The following is a 26,756-nucleotide window of genomic DNA, read 5'->3' on the forward strand; positions in this document are numbered from 1 at the left end:
TGATATTCATTTTTTATAAACTGGCATTGTATAATTTTAAGTTTGAGTCCGATGTTTCTATTTTGGGCTCACTATACATCCTTGCTGTACTGCTTGTTTCAAACATATGTGATACATCTTATCCAACTCTGACATTCTGCTTATGTAAAGCTTTTGCTTCCTTTGTTAGTTTTACTCCTATTTCTCTGTATTCTAGGATTTTCCTCATGTCATTTCTAATGATTCTGTCGAATGCTTTTTTAAGATCTATTAAAAACACAGGTGTATCTTCTTCAGTAATTTGTTTAATTGTGAAGTTTGTATCTGTTGTGTCTCTGTTTGCCCTCAATCCTTTTTACGATTCTTCTATGATTTTTTTAGTTCATCTCTTAGTCTGTGTTTCATTATTTTCGTATATATCTTGATTATTGTACTAGTTTATGAGATTCTTTTTGTGTCCCCTAATGTTTATTAAGGTTTTTAATGTTTGTTATTATTTCCATGTCTGTCGTTATTTGATCTACTCCTGATGCCTTTCCTAGTTCAAGATTCCATATTGATTGTTGTATTTTTTCTGTACACATTTCATCTGTTATTATTGAGCTCCTGCTTGTCATTTAGCTCTTCGCCTTGTTTATATCCTTTTCTTCTAAAAGATTTCTAAAACATTGTTGTACTGTTTACATTGACCCTATCGATACTCAAAATCACAATTTTACGCAGCAGTATGCTGCATCTATTGCATCGATTCTCAAAATCATAATTGAAGAAGGCTTCTCATAAATACAAGTAGCATAATCTAGCATAATTTTCAGAGCATTAAAGCGATTCCAAATCATGAGAAGAAATAAAGACCAGGCTAGAGGTCCATGGATGTATAACTGATGCATATCCACACCAATATTTACGACTTTAAGTATAAAGAAAAATGTTTGTTTCATCTATTTCGCTTCGCCAATATTTTATGATGTTATCAACCAGAAAAAACCATAAATAAAGTTGTGCATACAACTCTGCGTATGATGGCCGATCAGTAATGGTGTAGGGCGTTGTACTAACATGGTGAACGTCTTAATACTCACAGATGGAGGTTGGAATTTCTGGAACCGTTGGTGATATTAATACTAAATATACTGTTTACAACAACACTCGCAATTACACTGTCCGACCCGCGTTTCGTAAACTAAACAGTTTAGTTTACGTAATGCTATGACCGGCTAACACTCTAGCCTCCAAATAATAGAGCCTCTGCGATGACTTTTATAGTCGCATAAGAGCTCAGTCTACAATAGTTTTTGAAATTAAAAATTTATTAATATTATGAGTGAAGTTTTCATCTCACATTCATTGAAATATTTTTAACAATGAAAAAATAAAATATGCGTTAATTTTGTTGGGGATTGTATTTTTCAATCTTCTAATATAAAAGAACTAAAACTAGATAAAACAATTCAATTCATACGGGAACAATTTAGAAGACAATTTGGTACTAATATGTAACAATAAACCATCGAGTTTAAGTATTACCTCACCCACATGGTATATTTTTGTATGTATTACTGACGATATCTGTATTCAAATAAATCGATATTTTAGAATGAAATAATTGTTTTGTTTCCTTTCATAATTTTATTGAAATCACATACATAAAAGATTTTACGTTCACTATTAGGATCATTTTGTTTGATACAGAGTATATTTCTAATCTCTGATATGAGAATAATCATAATCACTTTTTTAATCAAGATACAAAAGTTATTTTTTCACATGTTACAATGTAGCCAACCTAATTTATTTGCACATTGGTTGAAAAAAGCTATTATATAAAATTTTACAATAAATCAAATATTGTTTATTAAAAGTATTTTACATTTGTCGTATATGAGAATTTCTTTTATATCATTGTCATATAAAAGTGATGGTACACTTTAATATAGGAGCAGCGATGGTTGACATATAACAGTTATCGTTCAATAAATGAACGGAGTTTAAGGGGATTTCGATTTTTCTAAAATAAATAGTACAAAGAAGTGTTAAAATATTATAATTAATTATAAAAAGGTTTCTATGTAATGCAAAAATTTATACGGGCGATTGTAATTTTTTTTTTCTTATTTCTAGAAGTGATGTATTAATTTTTCGAACTACTAAATGACAGTTTAGATATACTATTGACCAGTGCATACCTCCCATCTATTTTCAGTCCTAGGTACCTACGGCATCGCAATCACCGAAATTAAAAAATATTAGGGATAATTTCAACAGCCTTAAGTTAATGTGAAGTGAAACGAATAAACTGTCGAAATCATTTGTTATGTGAGCTATGTGTAAACTTAAACTAAGTGTTCAGAAATAGTTAATTTCTAATAATTTTGTGTAGGAATAACCAGCTGATGGCGGGTGAAAATACGGGAATGGCTTGGCAGTTTAGTGAACATACCTATAAAAGATTTTTGAAGTGATTTTTATTGCCATATTTGCATACTTAGACTATTCTTATTCCAATTAATTCAAATTTTACAAAATATTCATCATAAAATCAAACGACTTGATAATTGGGCGTGCTCTAAAGTATAAGCACACACCTTGTGGCTTGTCATTGATATTTAGCAATCATTCATAAATTCTGGACTATAAATATACCCAAATGATTCGTTTGAAATTTTTTATAATTTGACAAAAAATTGAAATAGTGAAATGCAGAGTGATCTTATACTGACCCATTTGTAAATAGTGTTTCATTGTTATTTTTGTTATTGCTGAAGGTTTCTATAGTCCACAATGTCGACGACGGCGTTCGTCGATAGAATTGATCCATTTGCCAAAAGATCACTCAAGAAGAAGACCAAAAAGTCTCAAGGTAGCTCTAGATATCGAAACTCTCAAGATGTTGAACTTCAACCATTACCTCTTCTTAAAGGTAAGTGACATCCTTTGAATTATTAATATCAAACCTGACCTAGGCTAACTTTTTGAGTGACTTTGCACTTCTTGTATTTAGTAGTGAAAAGTTGGGAAAGCTTTATTATGTAATATAATATTTACCAGTTATCTGGAATAAATATAGAAAACTAACAAATCTGCTACTGACAGTGATGATGTAAATTCGCTTATGCACTATATAAATTTAGTTTATCATAAAACATTAATATAATAATTTTATATATATCCACATTATATAGGTAAACCTAAATCAATTTTTATCCACTATATTCAAGGTCAAATATACAGTACTCAACCTTTTTTTAAAATATAATGTGATTTAATTCAAGATTTACCTATTGTTTCAAAGGTCCAGGATTAATTGCAGTAATGATTTTGAATATTTTCATATTCAAAAAAGAATATAAATGTAACACATAAAAGAAGAAATGCTAAAACTAATATTTTAATGTTTTTAAATGATTAAATGACAATAATGATTGTGAATATAACTAAGATATATAGAAAATAAGTATCTAAGTGAAAAAAAGGCTCCTGGAAAGAGAAACGGAAAATGACATAAGACAATAACATTTATATTAATCTGAATATAGAGAAAGAATGGAAAATGAACACTCGAGTAGAATTGTCACCAAAACTAAATGAAAATTATGCAGAAATAAATAAATACAAGAATAACAAATGAGGAACCAAGAATAGAGCTCTACAAAGGGGCAATTCATATTGTATGTACAAAAGAAGCTAAAAAAAAATAACAAAAATATATTTTTGAGTAACTTTGATCAAATGCAAAAACAGGGAGAAAGTATAGATGAAATAAACCTAAACAACGCTCAAAAAAATTTAACAAATTTCAATAGATTATATATATATATATATATATAAAGTTAGTGAATTGAAATGAGTAGGGAAGAGATACAAATTATTTCATAAAATGCATCCAGATAGTGAACTTTCTCTTAATGTACTCCAAGCCAAAAAGAAAGAAAAAGAGAACTAGGGCACTATTAAATGGAAAACGCCCAATATTGGTTGTATGAAGTACAAATTAGATGCAAGAATTCTATTGTATAGGAGAATTTCATTTAAATTGCCTGCAAAAATACTATTCTGATCCACCTTTTTTTCTGCTATCCAAAGAGTAACCACTAGACTTAACAGAACTGATACCCTGACAGAAAAGTCTGATTCAGACTGGAAATGCAGAATGTCTTACTCGCTATGATACAAAATGCTAAATACAATTTTATTATCAGGTTCCCTCATTGTTTTGTAGTAATTGTGGAACAATTGGAAATTTGATAATGATTTTCTCCCTATTTTCTCTTCTATTTGTTTCGCTTATTTTCTCTAAAATGTTTCCTGTTTTTAATTTCTACTTGTTTCCTTTTTACTTAACATTTAGTAAAATCAATTTTGGTTTTCATTTATTTCCAAAATCTTTCTATGACTTTGTTTCAGTAATTTTGTGCTAATATTTCAACATATTTTCTCTCTTCTTTAAATGTATTATAATTCTCTGAAGATTGATAGATAATTTCCTTGTTTCTTATTATCTCTTGTTCAGTTCTTCTGACCACCACAATGTTTGCTTTGAAAATGTCATATGTCTTTTGCTGCTTCTTATATTATACTTCCCACAAATCTTGGCCATTTATGTTTTCTGTATCCCCCTATTTAAGTTGTGTTTATTTATTTCTGAGTATCGTTTTCCTCTAATATCTCATTTTTAGTGTGCTTTTGTAATAGTATGTAACCTATTATAATATTATATTAGTCTGCTTTGATCCTATCTGTAGAATTTATGATGAAATGTATTTCTAATTATTGCATTGTTTAGTTAGCTATAGTATAGCATTATTTTTCACATTTTCCTGTCTTCCTATGGTTCTGTGTATTTTCACAATTCTATTCAAATCTATGCTACAAATAGAAACTACCAGGCTTGTCAATACAAATTAATCCCTCGTTTAATTCTTTGTTGACTATAGGCAAATATAAATGTTTTATACAAAAGGAAGAAATAAAAAAAAATTTTAAAAATGATTTTATAAAACAAAATAAATGTCTTACATCTCAGAGATGTTTTTGTTGTAAATCTTTTTAGTGTCTTGATCAAAAATTGGTTTTAAAACACATAAAAATATTGGCATTTCAAACTGTTTTGGTCTAAATCCAAATATAAATTTATTATAAATATACAGAGTGGACAACATATTGAATACAAGTTCATTTTCTCAAATGAGAGATATTTTAGCTATATATTTCTTCTATTGAATACTTTTGATGTGAAAAACAATAATTTAACTGGCCATATTATAAAATTGAATAAATTATCTTCTAGTCCTTGTAGCATATTATATTGACAAAATTCTAAGTGTTTCTGCTTTTTGTTTTCTATTAGATATGTCGGTAGTAATTTGATTCTTCCTTTAACTCATTTTCTGGATTTTCTAAAGAGATTTTTAAGATTTTTAAAAATATTTAAAAAATTTTAATAGAAAAATATTTGAAACATTAAGTTGTGTTTAATGAGTTGAATTATTTTGATAAAATCAACTTTTGTATGAAACATTTTGTTATATTAGTTACTGAATTAAAGAGAGGGTTGAATAATAGTGTAAAACAAAGTATACCTCAACTATCTACTCTCTTATCCATTTATTTTATAAATTTTTTCCTTTAAGTATTGTAATGATACTTTTGCATCATTTATATAATATCAGCAAATTAATTTAAGTATTCTTGTGTTAGGAGTGAATTTTTTGAAAATATATTGTTGTTACAATCGTAAAATAACCTTGGATTTATGCATCCTATATTTGGAGGCTATAATTATGAAATTGGTGCTAAAAATATTGGTTGATAAAAATTATTATTGCACTTAATATAAAGCTAATAGGCTTTAAATCATCCAATATAACTGAACAGAAAATTTTTTCAAATCTTTATTAGTATTAATATATATTTTAACTAGTAATAATGGGTATAATGACGTTTGATCATAATTTCATTCATAAAAAAGTCAAAGCATTTTTTTGTCTGAATTTAAAGTAGATGCTCCATATTTTTTTCTACAACAACCAATTTAATTATAGGTAATTTTAATACATAAATTACTTAACAGTTTTTGCTATGTTAAATTAGAAATTATCAGATGTTTGCAGTCCTATATGAACCAATTCACTGTATGTGTAGTTATATATCAACAATGCGGTTTTCTTTCAGAGAATGTAATTTATACATTTTGAAATTTACAATAAAAAATTGAAGACTGAAATTTGGTTTCATTGTTCATAAAGATTTAACAAAACATGATTTTTTTCTTGTAGATGTACCAGCGTCTGAACAAGAAGAATTGTTTATACGTAAACTTAGACAGTGCTGTGTTGCATTTGATTTTATGGATCCCGTAGCTGATTTGAAGGGAAAAGAAGTTAAAAGATGTACTTTGAATGAATTGGTTGATTACATAACAGGAGGAAGGGGTGTTCTCACTGAGCCAGTTTATCCTGAAATTATTAAAATGGTAAGTGAATGCTCATCTAGAATTATCCACTTTTCAACTATAATATAATGTGCTTAAGACATTGCACTGATTTCTCCATTTCAAAATATTATTGTTGATCTTTAATCCTTTCATTTTATGTGATCTACTTATTGATTTTCATTTTATTGAAATGCGAACAAACAAAATTTATATTCTCATAGATAATGCATTAACAAATTGGTTACTATGATCTTCTTCGTATCATTTTCATATTTTAAGTTGATTAATCAGTTAATGAATTTAAATTGCATTTCACTAGGTGTATACATTTTTGAGTGATATTTTATGGTAACATAAGTTCCAATTGACTGTTTTTTTATAGAAATGATAATTTATACTTTTTAAAGCTTTGTTTAAATTTCACATGGGAAGAAGCACACAAGATTATGTCTCAATAAATAGATGACAGAAAGAAGAAGTATGTGGACTTTCTAGACTTAGAAAAAACCTTTGATGGAGTCCGTTAGAGAAAATATTGAGGATACTGGTCGAAAAAGGAGTTAACATAAAAATTATAAAGATAATACAGAATATTTATGAAAACAATGAGAATGCAGTACTAATAAATAATCAAAAATAAAAAGGCTTCACTGCGAATATGGGATTAAGATAAGGAAAAAGCTTAAGTCCGTTACTATTCATCATATTAATGGATGAAATCATAAAGAAATACATTGTTTTAATTGTAAAAATCTATGTGGGACATTCACAACTATGAAGAATTAACATCAATGATGGAGCATTTCCAGATGATGTTATACTAATAGCAAAGAAGGAAAAAGAGTTACAAGATAACATTGAGTTCTAGAACAAAGCAGTAATAGACATGGGCATGGAAATAAACAAGAACAAGATAAAAGTAATGGTGATTGACAAAGTAGAGACCAAAATAAATGTAAGAATCAATACAGACATACTGGAACAAGTTAAACAATATCAATACCTAAGAACAGCAATAGACGAAAACCCGAAAACAAAACAATTGCAAAAATCAATAAACTATTTTATATATATATATATATATATATATATATATATATATATATATATATATATATATATATATATATATATATATGCCTTTTACACTAAATTCATAAATAAAAAAGAAACATCCAGAGACACGAAGCTAAGAATCTTCAAAATAATATATAGACCAATTCTAACAATTGGATGTGAATCTTGTAAAATTTGGGCGACAGAGGTGAAATATCTCAGAAGAGTAAAAGGAGTGACAAAAAAGATAAAATAAAAAATATAAATATAAGAAAAGACCTAAATATACAACCTAAATTCGATTATATGGAGGAAAGTTTATTATAATGGTGGGGGTATTTACAATGGATAAATGAAGAATGACCTGTTAAAAGAATGTGGAAAGCAAAATTTGGAAATAAAAGCAAACAGAGGCAGGTCAAGAAATTCGTGAGATGAAGTTATAAGCGGAATATTGAATGAATGAGTAATAAACTGGAAAGAAGCAAAGGATCTCGAATGGAGGAAATTTACACAAACATAACCATTAATACACATCACCACTATGTGTAGAAGGTCTTAATGGATTATATATTTGATTTATCATTAAAAAATCCAATTTATTTTAATATCTGAGAATTATAACATGTTCATATACAAAGAATTTCAATGAAAACTATGGACTCTATATAAATGTGAAAACCACTTAAAAAATGAAAAATGCGTCAAAATTCACATAAATCGCGACGATTTTTGTTTATATGTACTTTAAATAACTTTGCCCCTCCTCTCAATGGTTATCACCCTTTATTTTTCAAACAGAACATCCTGTTCCTTTTTGGATTGTTCTATAAATGGTTATTCCAAAAATGTATAGTACTTAAAATAAAAAGTAAATCATTTGGGACGCTTTCAATTTACTAATAGAAACTATTTCCTTAGTTCTCATACAATAATAAAATAGCATCATAAATTTTTCGAACAGTATGTAACCTTTCTGTGTTGATTACTCGATTTTTCTGAACAATTAATTCCTACATATCAGCTGAGTGCCATGGTGAAAATAAGAATAGTAAAATCGTCAATTTACATGGGAAATTATGTAGCTGTGTATGTAATTTATCAAATCGATATATACCCAATATACCTTATCATATATTTTTCAAGTGCAACTCTAGGGGCAGCTATTATACAAAAAGAATGGGAATATTGCTATGAGCAAAATACTTCTCATCATATATTCTTCACGTGCAACTCTAGGGGCAGCTAGTGTGCAGAACTTCAGGTGCAACTCTTTTTTTTTCTGACGACAGATTATTCATTTGTATAATGGTTTTCAGCTATTTAAGGAGCATTTTTTGAATAGTCCGACAATATAGGGAAAAGGGAGATGGGCCTGTAGAAGGAAACTTCGAATGGGGATTTACCTGGTTTAGGGATCATTATAACCTCTGCTACTTTCCACATCAATGACACATATTTTAGCCTAAAAGGTGTATTAATTAGATGTGTCAGTTTAACAATGGATTTTCTTGGTAGTTGGTTTGAACTTAGATGTTAGCTCAATATCTGCTTCTTGTTGTGCAGTTCCTTGGTCAAAATAATCGTCTCCTTCATTTGGCTGAATCTATCAGCTTTTTGTTGATTATTTTTTGTCCATTTGCCATTTGAATAATCTGCTTTTTTAATGAAGTGAAATAGTGGCCAGATATGAAATTTTGAAAAATAAATAAAGTTCAAGTAAATTAAAACTGGATGCGATTGTCTTTAAAAAAAAGGGTCTGGAATTGCAAGGTTTTCAATTTAGAATTTAAATTGTAACAGATTTTTTTTTAGTCTACGAGTTTTTTGCTAGGTGCGTTAAGAAATTATCTATCTAATGGCATCAAAATGTTGATATAGGAAAAAATGGGAGTTATGTGGTTTGCAACTTAAACCAACAATGTGGAAGGTACAAAACCTATCTCATGTTGAGCAAGTCCTAATGTCCTAATTGATGATGATATTCTAGGTAGTTTTAATAGATTAAAAGTACTTTGGCGATAGTAATTACTTAATTAGTGTCAAAAAGGAGAGCTAAACAAAACTGTCATAGATAGAGAAGAAAAGTATTTGAACATTCTTTTCAGATAAGGCTTTGACAGATTTGAAATTAGTAAGGTTACATACAAGTGGAAATACCTGAAGTTAAGGGATAATCTGATCAACGTTTCTTTTTATAAACGATTTGACAGCTTAATCACTAATTTTTTTATTTTGTGGTGGTTATCTTTTGTCTTTCGTCTTGCAGTTTTCGCCTAAAACCTTCCAAGTTATAAGATGACATTTTTATATTAATCATCAAGGTTTTAGTGTATTAATTAATCATTGAGTACCAGTCGAAGATTGTGAAGAGTTTGTAATGAGTTTCAACACTGTTCTAAAGTTGTATTTCCGACCAATGAACAAGTTCCAGAAGGCGCTAGATATGATTTTCTAATTTCTTTTTTCAAAATTTCTTCCATTTGTGCTGAACCATCACAGACCGCTTTCATTTCACTTCTTTTGGTTAAACACTAACATAGTGGTATCTATAAATTGAAACTTACCAAGTCCAAATTCTTAGCAAATATATTCCTTTCGCCAAATTACCAAATATTCGGTATTTCGAATTATTTACATTTTGTGACCTGAACAAAATGTTATTTCCCTCCAAGGGCATTTTAGAGCAATTTATACTTGACTTCGAAAGTTAGACTGTAAGTCAAGTTAGTAACATAATGACTTCTTATTTGGAGCCAATAGTTATAGAAATGGCTTGTTATTGTTCCGGTTTTAAATCTCTACCACAGGACTATGATAAGATGGTCTGGATGACAGCAGAAATATTTAAAGAACGGCTCATTAAAGTATGTTTTCTGACACAGCCAATTTTGGACGTCCTTTACAAAATTCATCATGTAGCGAAAGGCGAGCACGAATTCGGAAAATGGTTTTAATATTTGTAGTGTACAAAATATACAGGAAAATGCAGATGGACGCTAGTGTATTGTATAGTCTGCAGGCGACGACCTAATTTATCTATAAAAAAGTTCTCTAATTACACATATAAATTTTTTTCTAGATATCTGCAAATCTATTTAGAACGTTACCCCCAAGTGAAAACCCTGATTTTGACCCAGAAGAAGATGATCCTACATTGGAAGCGAGCTGGCCTCATCTCCAATTGGTTTATGAATTTTTTCTAAGGTTCTTGGAGAGTTCAGACTTTCAACCGACAATAGGAAAACGTGTAATTGATCAGAAATTTGTTCTACAACTGCTAGAATTGTTCGATTCTGAAGATCCGAGGGAAAGAGATTTCCTGAAAACAGTATTGCACCGTATTTATGGGAAATTTTTAGGTCTACGAGCCTTTATTCGAAAACAAATTAATAACATTTTTTTGAGGTAAGTATTCAATTCTTCTTTCTGTTTAAGCTATTGTATAGGTTTTTCAGACTTAACAACTTAATATCCTAAACTTTTTTTAAAATTTCTTAAATCTTTTTATTCCAAAATGGTCTTGAATAAATAATCATCAATGGAGTTAGCCCAAGCAACTAAATTTGCTACTGATCATTTGAGGAGTAATTTATTTCAAGCAATTCATTTCAATTATTTTCATCAATAAAAAAGGTTATTTCGAAATTATTAATCCACTGTGTGAATTAGAGTCTTAAGTTTTTTACTAATTTATTTTATTAATTTTTTCCACCTCAAAAAGTGACATTTCATGGTTTATGGTACTAAAAAAACATTCCTGTTGGAGTGAAGATTTTATTTCTCACATAAGTTTGGATACCCTTTTCTCAATTAAATGATCTAACTGCAGTAAATAAAGCTATACAGAAGAATGCTGTATAAGCTAGGTGTGATTCAGGACTACAACATATTCCCTCTGGAATTGCAAAAAGTCTGTTTTAGAATCTAATCGTCCATGCAATACCAAACTAGAGTCATTTGAGTCTATTCATAGACCATATTCAATTTCCCATTGGAAATTGTTTGACATTTACTCCATACATTTTATGAAAATTCAAGTTATATTCTCAATATATTAAGAAAATACATTTTTTTTTCGTGAAACTGAATTCGGCCTATAGATAATAGAGATCGAGCTGAATATGAAAAATTTTTCAGTTTCTTCTGAAAAAAAGCAGCAACTTTAGTTGCATCAAAATTTGAACATAGTTTTTTGATCCTAGTGAAAAAAGTATTCATGAATATGAAAATAATAGCTTCATTACAAAGAAAGCTAAAAATTTGTTATTCTGGAGAATTGTCATGCAACTTTAGTTGCAGTTGGTCACTAATGGTTTAAAAAAACTTTTATTTACATATTGTAATTTTATAAATTGTTCATGCGCGACCTTAGTGACCCCTTTTAAAACTTTGTTTCCAGTTTTAAGGCATATGTGGATGCTTAAATGTGATTTATCGGTTCAACTTGAATATCAATATTGAAATTTTGATATTTGAATGAATAAAATTCGAACCTTGTTGTGCCTTACGAATTTTACTCATATCATGTATGATTATGATTTAATTAAAATTAATTAAAATATTTGAACCAATAATGACCATAAAAAATTTCTATTATGAATTTATTATAGTTCCTGGATGGTCTTTTTTGAATGTCCAATAGTAATCTGTCAACATCCTTGGGCTCTATTTACTCTGATAGCAGTTTACCATCTGTGAATTGGCCTGATGGAATTTCTCCCTGTGCTGATCGCTCACAGCTCCAAAATTCTCAGGAACAAATCTAGATGGGAGTCTAAAAAATGAATCTTGAGTGACATGTTGCACCCTAATGCTTGATAAGCCAACAACTCGCAAGCAAACTTTTTATACTCACTCATATGGTTATGTAGACAATTTTTTAAAATATCCATGCTCATTCTATCTTCCTATCTTCCGATTTTAGATCAACTTTTATTTCTGCGACCTTTTTTAGGGAATTTTCCTTTTATATACAAAAATCCGCTCCCATTGTAATCCATCTCTTTAAAAAATTTTAATTAGTCTTAATTTATCATACAATGGTGTAAGAAGGACTTTGGAAGATTCTACAAGTGGTAAATATTTTTTTCTATTCAAGGCTTAAAGATGCTCATTTAAGTCGTACTTTTTTATGATAATGGTTTCTTTTATCCCGACTATCAACTTCACAAAAAAAAGCAGAATTGGTATAACCCAGCTGAAGTTTCTTTCATATTAGCAGCATGGGCCAGGGGTACAGAAGGAAATATTTTTCTGTTTTGCATTAAAACTGCTAGTTTTAGAAGGGTCAATGAATAAACACTAATGAGAGGGGTTAAATTCGATATTCAAATTTTCCATCGCCCCATTTATATCATTACATTATATCAAGTCTCCATCTTGAGAATATGACTTGACAAATTTTAGTTTCATGATGTACCCAATTCTATTGTTTTAAATAAGTTCTTGAGAGTTTTGATTACTTTTTTGACAAATTCAAGTCACGAACTAAGTCGTTAAGTTATGTGTGGTTTTTCTGGAATTTCTTCAAACTCAGATTCATAGTCTTCAACGCCCTGTGATCGTTAATTGTAATGGATGCAGATGTAAATGGTATATTTAAAGTGTCACCAGGAAGTACTTGTCTCTTTGTTGACTGCAAATAAAGGTTTTTTTAAGAACTAATATCTGTAAGACTAAAATAGCGTTCCAAAACATGACCCTTTGGTTCAATCCAAAACATGAATACATTAACCAGCATAGGAAGGTATCTTTTCTTCCAATCACTCAATTTATCAACACAGCAACATATATGGGGAGCCTAATATTTATCTTGATGAGCCACAAGGAAACCAAAATACTGACGATAACTCTGTGAATTTTCTTTTTGTTGTTGGGAGTCTAGGCTACAAAAAATTAAATTTACAATATTTAATAACTCAATTATATACAATTTTTCGTCCATTTCTTCTTTCAGCAACCTTCCTAGCTTTGTCTATGTCAGCTTTTTCTGCTTCAAAATTTTTCTTATCACGTTGTCCAATATATCTTTTGGTCTACCTCAGTTTCTTTTTTGTTGTCTTTGTCTTGCCAAACTTTTTTTAATTGTCTTGAATTGCCCATTCTCTGTAATATCCCCATCAGCTCGACTACCTTCATTCAATGAATTCAGTGACTGGTATTAAATAACTCTTCTCTAATACTATCTTTCTAATTATATCCTTTCTTGTCACTATTTCTACTCTTCTCAAACATTTCATCTCTGTAGCTTATATTTTACTTTTTTGTGAGTACTTTCATTTTGTTTCTCCTTTATTTAAGAATCCATAGACGAGAGCATAATGCTGTTGGAATTTTCAATTCTCTTATTTATTTCTGTCCCTAGGTTCTGTTCTGTTTCTAATTCAACTCCTACATATTGCAATACATCTACTTGTTCTATTTCTTCGCCTTCTATGTATGTGCATTTTATAACCTCTATTGTTTATTGCCATTACATTGTTTTTATTTCTATTTATTTTCATTCCATTTTCTTCTAGTACTCCGTTACATATAATTAAATTTTGTTGTAATTCTTTTTCAGTCCCTGTTATTAATGCTACATAATCAGCACATGTGAAATTTCTACTCTTTCTACCCAACATACTTGTTTTTTTTTGTTTTTTCTTTGCACCACCCAATTACATCGTCCATAAATACGACAAACATCAATGGGTTTAATCCTCCTCTTTGTCTTAATCCTTGAATATGTCTGACTTTCTGTTTTGGCTTCTAACACAATTGATATTGCTTTCATCCATCTTTTCTATTATTCTTATTAACTTCTTATTCACATTTCTCCGCTGTAAACTTTCCCATATTTTTGCTCTTGGAACCCTATCAAACACCTTCTCCATATCGATAAATGAAAAATACATCTTTGTGCTCGCTCTCAATGCTTTGTTTATAATTTCTTTTAGTGTTGTGTGGTTGTATTCATCGTTTCTAACAATTCTTGAAAATAATCTTTCAACTTCATTATAATTTTTCTTCAGTTTAAAATAATATGGAAACAAATAATGTAATACATTATAAGAAATCTAAGGATAATCAAAATAAGACTATTGCTCTTCATTGATAAGTGTAGATGGGAATAATGATATTATCCATCAATTTTTTAAAATATCATATATTAAAATAGTTGTATCTATCAAATATCTTATATTCTTTTCTTATAAATTTTAGGTTTGTGTATGAGACTGAACATTTCAATGGAGTTGGAGAGCTTTTAGAAATCTTAGGTTCGATTATTAATGGCTTTGCGTTACCGCTTAAAGTTGAACACAAACAGTTCCTGGTGAAGGTACTTATACCTTTACATAAGGTTAAGTGCCTGTCGCTGTATCATGCGCAGCTAGCCTATTGTGTTGTTCAGTTCTTAGAGAAAGACCCTACCCTGACTGAACCGGTCGTTAGAGGCCTTCTCAAATATTGGCCCAAAACATGTAGCCAAAAAGAAGTTATGTTTTTGGGAGAAATTGAAGAAGTTTTAGATGTTATAGAGCCATCCCAATTCTTACGTATTCAAGAGCCATTGTTTAGGCAAATTTCTAAGTGTGTTTCAAGTCCTCATTTCCAGGTAATTGCATTTTATTTTCTCAATAAGTATATACCATTTGATCAAATTAGAACCGGACTGACACAAAAAAAAACATTTTCAATTTTTTTAATAAAAATCTTGATTATCGCCTTCAATCAGGCTCCTTTTGAGCCAATACAAGCATTCGAACACTTAATCCAATTTTCCATACACTTGTTATAAGTCTGCAGCTAGGATGACCTAAAGTGCCTTAAGCTAATTACTTTTGGAGGTCTCCCAGAGCGAATTTTTGAGTTTCTAAATACTGTGACTGAGTGATGACTCTCTTTCAAAAAATCAACTACAATCGAGCTGTATTGTGACTAAGTTGGAAGTTTTGAAACTGTTGGTGATCATATTGAACATTTTTACCTACTACCAATATGTAATATCAAACATTACGATACTAATATGAGTTTAGTAATGAGATACTTTACCGCACTAGTGGAATGAACTCATGAATTAAAAATTAACCCTCATTTATTATGATAATTAAACACAACACCTGTACAATTGGTGATGTTTATTCCAGCTGACGTGGAGGCAATTGAAGAATTGTAGTTTTCAATTTCAATTGAACTCATGTCCATACTATTATACCAAACTGAAGTGAACGCGTCAAAATTGATAGTTCGCAAAATAAATCAACAATGAGAGCAACGCTGGCTTGTTACATGATTCTAATATCATTAATTTCAGGAATATTGACTAATTTTGAGTAAATAATCAACATTACTGATAATAGGTAAAATAATGTACTATATTCATATCGTAAATTCATATTATGATATTCAATGGGTTATTAAACAAACAAAACAAATTTCCCATCTCATTTCGTAATATAAATCTTACGACACTTATATCGTAAATATCTATTACCATCAGTCTGAAGATAATAACTTGGTTATCAAAACACGTGTCACAGTGTAATTGTGAGTGTTGGTGTAGTAGTAGTGTAAACAATCCATTCTGTAATGTGACTACTCATATTCATGGTGTAAAAACCCTTAATATTTGTGCCTACAAATCCGGCCAAGTAGTACTTTATATTGACCCTTTGATCCACTGCACCAAATTCATGATGAATCGAAACAATGGTAATTGAAGAAAATTATGAGCATCACATCGATTTTCGACAGACTTTTGGAGCACCATGGTTAGATTGTTGAGCAGTTTATACCTCCTATTTTTAAACCCATGTCTCGCCACTAATGATACGTTTGATGAATATATGGTCCTCAGCTACGTTGTTAAGCATTTCTCTTGCGACATCTACTCGACGTGTTGTTTTTACAAAAGATTTAGGTCTTTTGGTACGAGTTTATCATTGATATGCTTTGTTCCCAAAGCATTAACCAATACATTTCGATCCATAAAAGATGTTGATAGCCTCTGCTATCTTTTGGATGCCGATACGACGACCTGTGAGTATTATGTTCTCAACTTTTTTGATGTTATCGTCGTTAACAGAGGTGTATGGGCGACTTGCGTGACGCAATTTTTCGATGACCAAATGGACTAGTTTTGTCTTCTAAAACAAAAACTTCTTTATGTTTCAAAGTCAAACTAGAAACTCGATTTCAACTAAACAGACTAAAACTAGTCGTGACTTGTGTGTTTTGTTTCCATTAGATGAACAGTTTTCATCATGTCTCCTCTAGAGGATTTTGGCGTGCGGATTTTTTATAATCCAATCTTTTTCAAAAGAATTAAAAAAAACTGGATGAATGCATTATGGAACTGTTAAACTTATGGCAGATATGGCAGTGAAATAATAGAAAGAATAACCTGTCCACTGCAGATAATCGTAATTTATTCTTGGTATAGAGTATAGAATACGAGTACTTAACACTATAATGAAATAAAAATTCATGTAGAACACAGAGAAAATTAAAATAATACTGAAGATTTAAATTGTTGCTTCTTTTTTATACCGTTTGTACTAACAGTTTCCAGAGAGGGAACTTTGTTTACAAAAACACTAAAACTTTTTGATTTTTCTGTTGCCAACTGGACATTCCGTTGTTGTCGTAAACAGCCTCTAAAATACCTCTTATTTTGAAAAATTCAGTTTTTGTTTTGTCTAAATCGACAAACAGGCTCAGTGTAGATGCTCCATGCCTTCCAACTGCGGGTCCCAGGATCAAATCTGATCTAGGAATATTCACTTTGTCATTTTTTTATGTGTACAGATTCGAATTTGACATTGGTTTACAATAAGTGGTTTACAAGATAAAATTTTAAAATTGATTTTAGATTTTGTAACTTATTCACCCAGTATATCTGTTACTGGACACCTGATAGTTACTAACCTATTTAACGTCGAGAAGTTTGCAGATTTTGAAGAAAATATCCAGAAAAATAGGCTGAAAGCAGATCAATTTTTTGTGATAAATTTTAACTTGTACTATTTTTCAAGTGACATTGATATTCATTCGGATTTTAATAACTACAATTATCACTATATCAGAGGCTGAACGCTGTTTTCAATGTTAAAAAGAATTAAAATCTTGTTGAAAGATGAGAGATTGTCTGCTTTTGGAATGAAGTCTGCAACAATTTCTCAAAAATATTGACAAATTCAATAAACGAGTATTTGAAGTTTTTTCAATTAAAAAAGAGCGCAGAATGGATTCAAGTATTCCTATTAAAATGTAAAAATTCTAAATTTAGAGATTATCTACTTATGCTGAAGGCGAGGTGTGCCTATTTGGTAAAAAAATGATTGTTTTGATTCTCATTATATTTTACCTTCTCTTCATGAGAGGCCTCTGATTTTTGTTATAATTTTTAGAGCTCTTCATCTGCGTCTTGTGTTGTTACTTAAGTTTTGTGTTAGACAAATAAAAATAAATATTTATAATTGTATAAGGCTTTTTTGTTTTTCAAAATATTCTCCATTAAGATCAATACTCTTTAAATCAACGTTTCAACCAATTTTCGAGGCATCAATCCCTCCTTTAGACTTAGAAAAACGTTGAACTCGCAATTTATTTTTGATCTACGGGAATAAAAAGGAATCATTGGATGACCCATCAATTCGATGTTTTGACTGTTCAAAAACGTTTTTGTTTGAACTGATGTGTGAAAGCTAGCATTGTTGTGGTGACCATTTGCTTCGAAAATCTTCGTGCGCGAACAACTATTGTTGCATTTGGTTCGTCTTGAAAGACTCATTCATTCGATTGTTGTTCAGTTTCGGGTTCATATGCATAGATCCTTGATTCTTCACCTGTCACGATCTTATAGACGTCTATTGAAGCATCGCTATCGAATTTTTTCAGTATTTCTTTGCACTAATCAACACGAATTTTTTTTTCAACGATCTTCAAATTATGCAGTATCCAACGCGAACAAATATTTTTGACAGCCAAATGTTATTTGGAACTAATACTCAAGTATGCCTCAATCTCACGGTATGTCATAAGACGATATTACAATATCAGTTTACGCACAGCATCGATGTTTTCTGGTGCAGCAGCCATTTTTGGATGACCTTCAGAAAATTCATCCTGTAGTGAAGTGCGACTACAATTGAATTCGGAAAACCAGAGAAACACGATGGCTCAGAATGGTGCTTCATCACCAAAAGTCGAAGCGAGTAGATCTGCTGCTGATTTAATCCAATCATCATATGGATATATTCGCGATTTAATTCCATTTTTGAACCTTTCAAGTAAATGTAAATAACTCAAATAGAACTCGTATGAAAACATGCACGCTAACCTTCGCACATCTATCTCCAAATTGTAGTTAAATCCACAGTTCTCTTTTATCCATATCCATTTTATTGTTTGGAATATCACCATTCTCACATCGAGAGCTTTGAAATATATTGATTTGTTGATTTTAATGGGATTATAATGATTTATTGATATGAAATAATGATAACTAATAAATATTAAATTGTAGTTTATCAAGAACAATATTAGTAATTCTCTCATCAATGTGAATTATTTTTAATACCCCTTATTGAAATAACTGCATTCTTATTTCAATATATAATGTATATTATTGTCATTAAATGTGGTAGATTTTCCATCACGTCAGCAACAATATTCATATGAATCAAATGAAAATTTTTGCCAATTCAATGGAAGTAATCGTGATGATTAATATTCTAAAGGTAATTGGTAATTAAAAAAGAAATTAACTTTTTTAATTGTTTATATTTTATTTATTTGGTTAACATCGACATATTTAACAAAACTCTTTTGATATAAATATCTATATACTGTGTGAATAAGCTAGAAAATCTAAAATTAATACTAACTGAGATGTTTTTTTGCAAGATGACTTGTATTTTATATAAGTAGTCACATATAGTCTATCAACGAGTGTCCTATTAACTAAATTAAAATTATACGCTGCATAAACTGATTTATATTAGGAGCGTTAGTAGATTCACACTCATGTAACTTTGATATCAGGATATTCAACTAACAATATGGAATTGCAGCAGAATATCTCGCTTTAGAGTTCAACTGATTCGGAATCCGAGCTGTCTTCACCAGTATCGCAGGTGCTGTGTAACCCAATAATCTGAAACATTTGCACTACAATTTTAGAATGCCTCAATTCATCAATGATATATACAGTTTCTTTTCCGTTCATTTTAGCAGTTTGTATTAGTTTAGGTCTTGAGAGGTTTTCATTGAACAAAACATTGTTGTCTTTTAACCAAGTTATAATCACATATTTTGTTGTCGAAGTAGAATGTTGCTTTTCTGCAAGTTTACTATGATAAGGCGCATTTTCATTAGTCTTAACAACAGTTATTCTAAATTAAGAATTAACTGTGTCGCAACCCCCTTTTCACGCCTTCATAATTTTTTCTTGGAAGAAACTGATAGCTTTTTTGAGATCCTCATATCAGAAAACCCCCTTGTGTGAAATTGGACTTATAACTTTTTTGAGGTTTTCTTCCATTTTCATAACAAAGGGAATTATTGAAAATTTGAAAAAATGGCATACTCGGAAAGTATCGAAAAAACCACATGGTATTACGTATTTTATATTGGAGATTCCGAAAATCATATAAGCTTTTGAGCTGAGCAATGGTTTTCCCGAAAATCCAATTCTCATGACTTCCCTTAACTTTTCACCCCTTGATCCAAGCACCGTTATCTGTTCGATAATACCCAAACTTTACTCTCAAATCTACTATACAGTGAGAAAATAATAGAATTTAGTATGTAGTTTGGAAATTCCGGCATTGAGGGGGCACTTGGAATTATTCTAATAGGACTCCATCCTTATATTTTCTTAATGCTGAATTGCTTTGTTTTAATTCGATTTTCTTCTACCCAAACAATCAAGAGAACAATTATATATTTAACCATGGTAATCTGATGACGATTATTTAGAGGAAAACACTAAACTAGCATTTTTTACCAGCGGGAACAATAATAAAACGTTACCGTCGTAATTTCCTGATTTACATACGCTTTATACATTATTATCCTGCCAAGACCTTAACTCGTTGCCTTTGTCATATATTCATGTTGCATTTACAAATGTAACATGTCTTATTTGTAACAGAACTGATTTTGACACATTTAATCCAAAACTTCCCTAAAAACAACATTGTAAACAAAGTTCATCTCAAAAGCAACTTTTAGTACGGTCAGTTATACACCTTACGTCAATTACATCGTTGTCTCTTTTTACGATTACTACTGCCAATTTAAAAAAACTAATAGACGTAGTACGTAGAAAATATGTATTCGATAAATTGTAGATTGAGTCACATGATGGAAGACCTTCATCATCCCTACTATATAAAGATTTATAAGTGCTTATAAATTATTTCTTGTTTATTTAATATGCCACTGAAACATGTAGTTTTATCTTGATTTTCAAAAATAAAATTGTATAGGAAAATATAACACCATGGTCAATTTTATTAGAACGTCGCGATAAATTATAATAGTTATTGTTCCACTAAAATCCCACTCTTTCAGTACTACACTTTTCATTAATTTTATCAGCATTCAAATCGATCAGTATAAAAATATAGAATAGTGTGGTTGAGAATACAAAATCAAGAATTTTTGAACAATAATTTATTGAATTTAAACATTTATGACAGAAAATCACATATCACATAAAAAATAACTTAAAAAACAGTATTATTATAGTAAGGGCTCAAATAATCCATCTCTTTCAGCTAAACAGTACCCATATCTATATCATTTATCTTGTTCTAATCTTCAACACATATCGCGAAAAACTAAACTATATCTATAATATCAAACAGTCATCAGACCGACAGTACTTTATGCAAACGAAACGTGGATACTAAATATAACTGAAGAAAATGAATTGGATATATGGGAGAGGATATTAGGAGGCAAAGAGAAGGGAGACATATGGAGAAAAAGAACAAACCAGAAAATTAAGAACCTTTACGATGAACAAAAGTTTAGAAAGATTCGGGAGTCTAGCATGTCTGAGAAACTTAGAAAGAGTGTTGCGAGAACAGCAAAGAAAATGACAGACACAAATTTGGAGGGACAAACAAAAAGATAGATTCAAAAAGAGACGATATCGAGGTATGAGGAGGCATAACGAGATGTAATGGAAAAAGGAGTTCTGGACTAGTAGGCGAAAATAAGAAATAGAAAAGAATGGGAGAAAATTATTACCACGTTTTTGGCCTAGATGGCCTGTGTGTAGCACGATATATATATATATATATATATATATATATATATATATATATATATATATATATATATATATATATCATTTATCTTAACTATAATTCTACCAAAGAGTTGAATTTTTTTCCCTCTCTTTTATCAGAGCTATTTTTATTAATACTTTCTTTTAAAATGATCCTAAAGAATAAATACAAACAGAAGATTCTTTAATAGCAAACCCATTTAAAAATTGGAACTTTTTTTATTACTTCATATAAGGGTCGGATAATTAATAAAAAAAACTCTTGTATTAAGCTTGATGTCCATTGATTTGAATACTTTAATTGATAGATACTGATAAAAGTTGGGTTATTAAGAAATTGTCTTAGAGAGTATACCTTATCTTTTATTAATAACTGTAACCTATGTGAAGTGTTGAAACAATTCTTTTGTAATTTTTAGTTTGGTTTGTTATTAAAGTGTGTTTTTTAACGCTTTGTTACAAAAATGCGCTATTACTACAATTTTTGTCCATATGTCTGTCTGTAGTAGCAATATCGCCTCACAGGAAGCGAAGTAGCGACATCGATTTTTTTGCATTTAATTCCTTTATAACTGATGTGCGGAAACGAAAAAAATTTGGGCATTATTACCATAAAATTAATCAAATCAATCAAAATGTAATTTTTCTTATACAAAGTTTTTTCTCGTCTTTCGGTACCATTTTTAATCCTATTTTTGACATGATTTTTTTACATCAAACTTTTTTTATGAAACATAGCATTTGAGAAGAGAGCACGACTCATCAGATCAATTCCAGTATTTTGCTCTCTATATTTCCATAATCGCTTGAAGGAGTTAATGAAAATGTGAACGAACGTTTGTGATGAACCATTTGGAAGCTACAAGATTGCCAATTACTACTGTTGTATAAAGTTTCAATACCGCAGTTCTCATCATGTGTACATGGTCGTTTGGCTTCAGGGAGTTCCCTTTCATGATTCAGTAAATTAGGAAAGTGTTGCTTTGAATTCATCGACATTATCACAACAACGTCTGATTATGATGAAGTCGGTGAATTAATTAATTTTTTTTTTTCATGGCAAATTCCTTTTATAAATTAAGACTTTTGTTAATATTTACTGATTGCCAACGGTGAAAAATGCGGTATATCTCTCGCGTCGAGAGTACGACGGCTTTCTTACTTGTTTTTTTTTTTTTAAAGTATTATTCATTTTTATTCAAAGTCAATAACTTACCCAAGAAGTGGGTAATTTTCGCTCCTGTTACCTTCCTTTGATAAGATTAGGGTTTGATATCCCCCTTTCTGAAAATACTGCGACACAAAGCTTGAAAGACTCGACATGGTGCTTCATCACCAAAAGTGTTGATCGGCCCACTGCTGTTGGTTTAATTCACGTCGAAAGTATAGAAAATCATTGCAGGAAAATTGTATGATAGCATTGTCAGATTGGACATATTCACATCACTGAACTCAAATAGCACCCTCGTAATTTTAAAAAAATCCTCTAAATATTGTTCATACATTAAAGCAAGAGTAACTATTTTTCCTTAATCCTATTAAGTGAAGAAATAATTCTAATATTAGAAGTATTTTTTATTTTAAGCGATAAACTGTTTTCAAGAAACTATAGAATAAATTGTAAACAATGTGTGGTTTTGAATCAAGACAGAGAGAGACCTTCGTCTGTACTGAATTGTCAATCTAACGAAGACATTATTAATAATAAATTTTGAATAATATTTTTTCAAAACTCTACTCGCAAATATTTTCCCATTTTTCCATCTTTTGTATACATTTGATAGAATTACAGTATCTTAATCAAAGATAAACCCTTCTGCACACATTTCTACAACATTTGGTAAAATGGAATAGGATTCAAGTGGAATAGTTTATCGTAACGTTCTATTAAAACTTACACTGGAAGATTGGGAAATTAAATTGTGTTTTCAGCATCAGATTATTGTGTAATTGTTATATGAATATACTTTGGAAATTATTTTTATTTATCTCAACGAGCGGTGTATAGCTGTTTGTTCGGGAGTAATGCCATATACTTTTTTTTCAATGTCTCTATATCTTTCTATCTTTTTATTCCCTTCATCTCAGCAGCTTTTTTCACATGTTCAATCAATGTTTTTCTTGGTTTACCTCTATAATTTTTACCTGCTATTCGGTATGTTTTTTTGTTATCTGACATATGTATCCAAACAATCTCAATGGTGCTTTAAGAATCTTATGTCTAACTGGTTTTATCTCATTTCCATTGCATTTATACGGTTTACTGGACTTGAATTTCAATATTATTTACATTAGAAAATACAACAAGACCGTTGAAGATTAGCGCTTCATGCTCGCAAGTCAAAAAATGCTTTATCATTATCTCCTTTTTCCTGAAGATACTATCTTTATGCAACATTTATAGGGCAGAAACATTGATAGATTTGTAAAATGTAGATTTTTATTGAAATTAAATGCGTTATTGGGTTTTTTTAACTTTCCCTTCACTTGTCACTCTTGAAATTTCTAATTCGAGTTGAATGTGAATTTAGTTTACTAATAATCGATTTTGTATATTATATTTTATAGGTGGCAGAACGTGCTTTATACTTTTGGAACAATGAATACATTATGTCTTTAATGGAGGAAAATAACCATGTTATAATGCCAATTATGTTCCCTGCACTCTACCGTATTTCCAAAGAACATTGGAATCAAACTATAGTCGCGCTTGTATACAATGTTCTTAAAACATTTATGGAAATGAATTCAAAATTATTTGATGAACTTACTGTGAGTTACAAAGCTGAAAGACAAAAGTAAGTATTCCCTTTATCATTTTTTTTAATTTTTGATTAACCAGCTTCGTATCTGTCTGAACTTTTTTAATTTTTGAGAAAATTATTAATTATCAAATTCATTAAAAACCAGTTTCATGGTATCTCTATATTTCTATAATATTTACTAACAGATTAGGATAGATGAAATCCTTTCATGGAAATGATGAGAATTGGTTAGATTAAATTTGTAAACAAACAAATATTTTGGAGTAAGTTTTAGCGGTGCCATACAAATCAAATGACTGCAAATTATAAGACTGTAATGGTTTTCGTCGCTATGTGATGGTTTGTCACCAACGTTCTGGTATCGAGTTGCCTCGGACGCCAGATTTTTATCGTGGTGTGCTCCACTTGCTCCGGGCAGCGTCAGTGAATAAAATTAATACTCCTGGGATCAATATGGTGATGACAAATACACTGAAGCCAGTTAAACAGATTTCACTTGCCCTTTTGGTTAGGTAACCTGGGTATTTGCTGCCGGTATTCCTTACGAAACTTTTTAGATACGGAGTCGAATAAGAAAACGCAACAATGGTGAAACACAATTTCCTTTATAAAACTGGGTTTCTCCCACTTAAGTTTAGACGGATTGGCGTCTCCTTCAACAGATTTAGTAAAATTTCAGACATATATTCTGCTTTGGATAATGTCTTTGCTATAGACAGCGTGATGGGCAATCCGCCGGACCTGCGCAGATTCCGGCTGGGACTTGGAAAAATAACTCTACTGTTCTCACACGTACACGCACGCGCGTGAGAAACCCCATCCCTCTAAGCGTCCACCTCCCGATAAATCCACGGATGGATGCGAAGAAGGACAATCCACCACCCCCTGTCATTTCGACAGATCCTCATCCTTGTTTGCGTCGCAGTTTCGCACATAGACTCCTTCCTATCTCTGGAGTTGTGTGTAAGATTCTGGAGATCTTATCTTTTTCGTTAAGAGTTAACCTGTTGGATCTTCGGATCCTCCGCCTTCTTTACAGCTGTACCCGATGTTTAACTAGGCTTTAACTAGCAGAAGTGCTGAATTACCGTACCGGGGGGTGTCAAGAGAGAATGAAATCCTTGTAAACATTAGTTTCGGGGGAGAACTATACTTCATATTTGAAACTTGCTATATTACTGGTTATACTTGAAAAAGAATTACATGGTAATATCGTTGCTCTTGCGTTTTAGAAAAATAGTAACTTCGTTACAACTCATTTGTCAGTAAACAATTATCAACTTCTGTACAGTGAGGTAGATTTTTGGGAGTAAGACCTGTATGAAGTCCATACAAATGTTCGACTTCTGTGATTAGATTGGAATTTTTTATCATATTTTCTCTGTAATCATTCCAAAACGAAATTTGTGGAAAGGAATGAGTCATCATTTCTATCCACCATTACATATACCAATAGGCTCATTTTAGTAGAGTCTTACCAGCGTTTTCGAGAACTATCTATATGATATACGGTTTCTAAGGAGAAATTACTTTTAATTGTTGGCATTGTTGACTTGATCTATGATAGCAATCCTTAAATTCTCAAAGGAACAAGAAACAATCAGAGAACCACTTCTTATGCTCCTGTATGTGGTTAGTCATATTGGTAGTGAAGTACTTTTTAAGTCCACTTGTCTTTTATCATTATATCTGAGTATTTCCAGATATGTGCAGGTGTTTGCGTGTAAAAAAGTCCGTATAAAAGTTACCTCAGTAGTTAAATCGGTATTTTCTCCCTGTAATTATTCTGAAGCGAAATATGTGATATCGAATGAGTCTTCTCACTACCACTACATATCAGACTATCAATAACAAGAGACTTATTCAGTAGTCTTATTAGAGCTTTCGATGCCCATCTGCAGCTATTATATGGTGTATGGTCTATAATGACAAATATCTTTTAATTGTTGATATTGATGACTTGATACCTAAGATCTGAATAATGAATCCTTAAAGGATCAACAATCAAATTTCTACTTCTTTTTGCTTCTATATATGGTTAATCATATTAATGAAATTCTTTTTACCTCAGTGATTAGATCGGTGTTTTCCCTGTAACTATTCCAAAGCTAAATCAATGATAGGACTGAGTCGGCCTTTCTTACCGACATTACATAGCAGACCAGTTTTTCGCTACTTGCCCGTTAATAACAATAGGCCTACTTTTGCAATCTTACCAGAGCATTGGGGATAAAAA

The 26,756-nt window shown here is 30.6% G+C and overlaps 1 protein-coding gene across 3 annotated transcripts in view; it reads left to right on the top strand.

Moving 5' to 3' along the window:
- The first annotated feature begins 1,980 nt into the window (after window positions 1-1,980).
- Window positions 1,981-26,756, top strand: part of LOC130893089 (serine/threonine-protein phosphatase 2A 56 kDa regulatory subunit epsilon isoform) — a 48,327-nt gene continuing 23,551 nt past the window's right edge. For 2 of the 3 annotated variants that reach the window (XR_009059143.1, XR_009059142.1), the window contains exons 1-5: window positions 1,981-2,899; window positions 6,255-6,451; window positions 10,551-10,876; window positions 14,675-15,068; window positions 24,324-24,553. Coding sequence is in view for 1 of the 3 variants with exons in the window: in XM_057798885.1 (XP_057654868.1) it covers window positions 2,761-2,899; window positions 6,255-6,451; window positions 10,551-10,876; window positions 14,675-15,068; window positions 24,324-24,553 (1,286 nt within the window). In the remaining 2 variants the exon portion in view is untranslated. The remainder of the gene's footprint in view (window positions 2,900-6,254; window positions 6,452-10,550; window positions 10,877-14,674; window positions 15,069-24,323; window positions 24,554-26,756) is intronic. The other variant, XM_057798885.1, reaches the window with a different exon arrangement.

The sequence above is a fragment of the Diorhabda carinulata genome, chromosome 4 (genome assembly GCF_026250575.1).
Source record: "Diorhabda carinulata isolate Delta chromosome 4, icDioCari1.1, whole genome shotgun sequence".
NCBI classification, from domain to species: Eukaryota; Metazoa; Arthropoda; class Insecta; order Coleoptera; family Chrysomelidae; genus Diorhabda; species Diorhabda carinulata.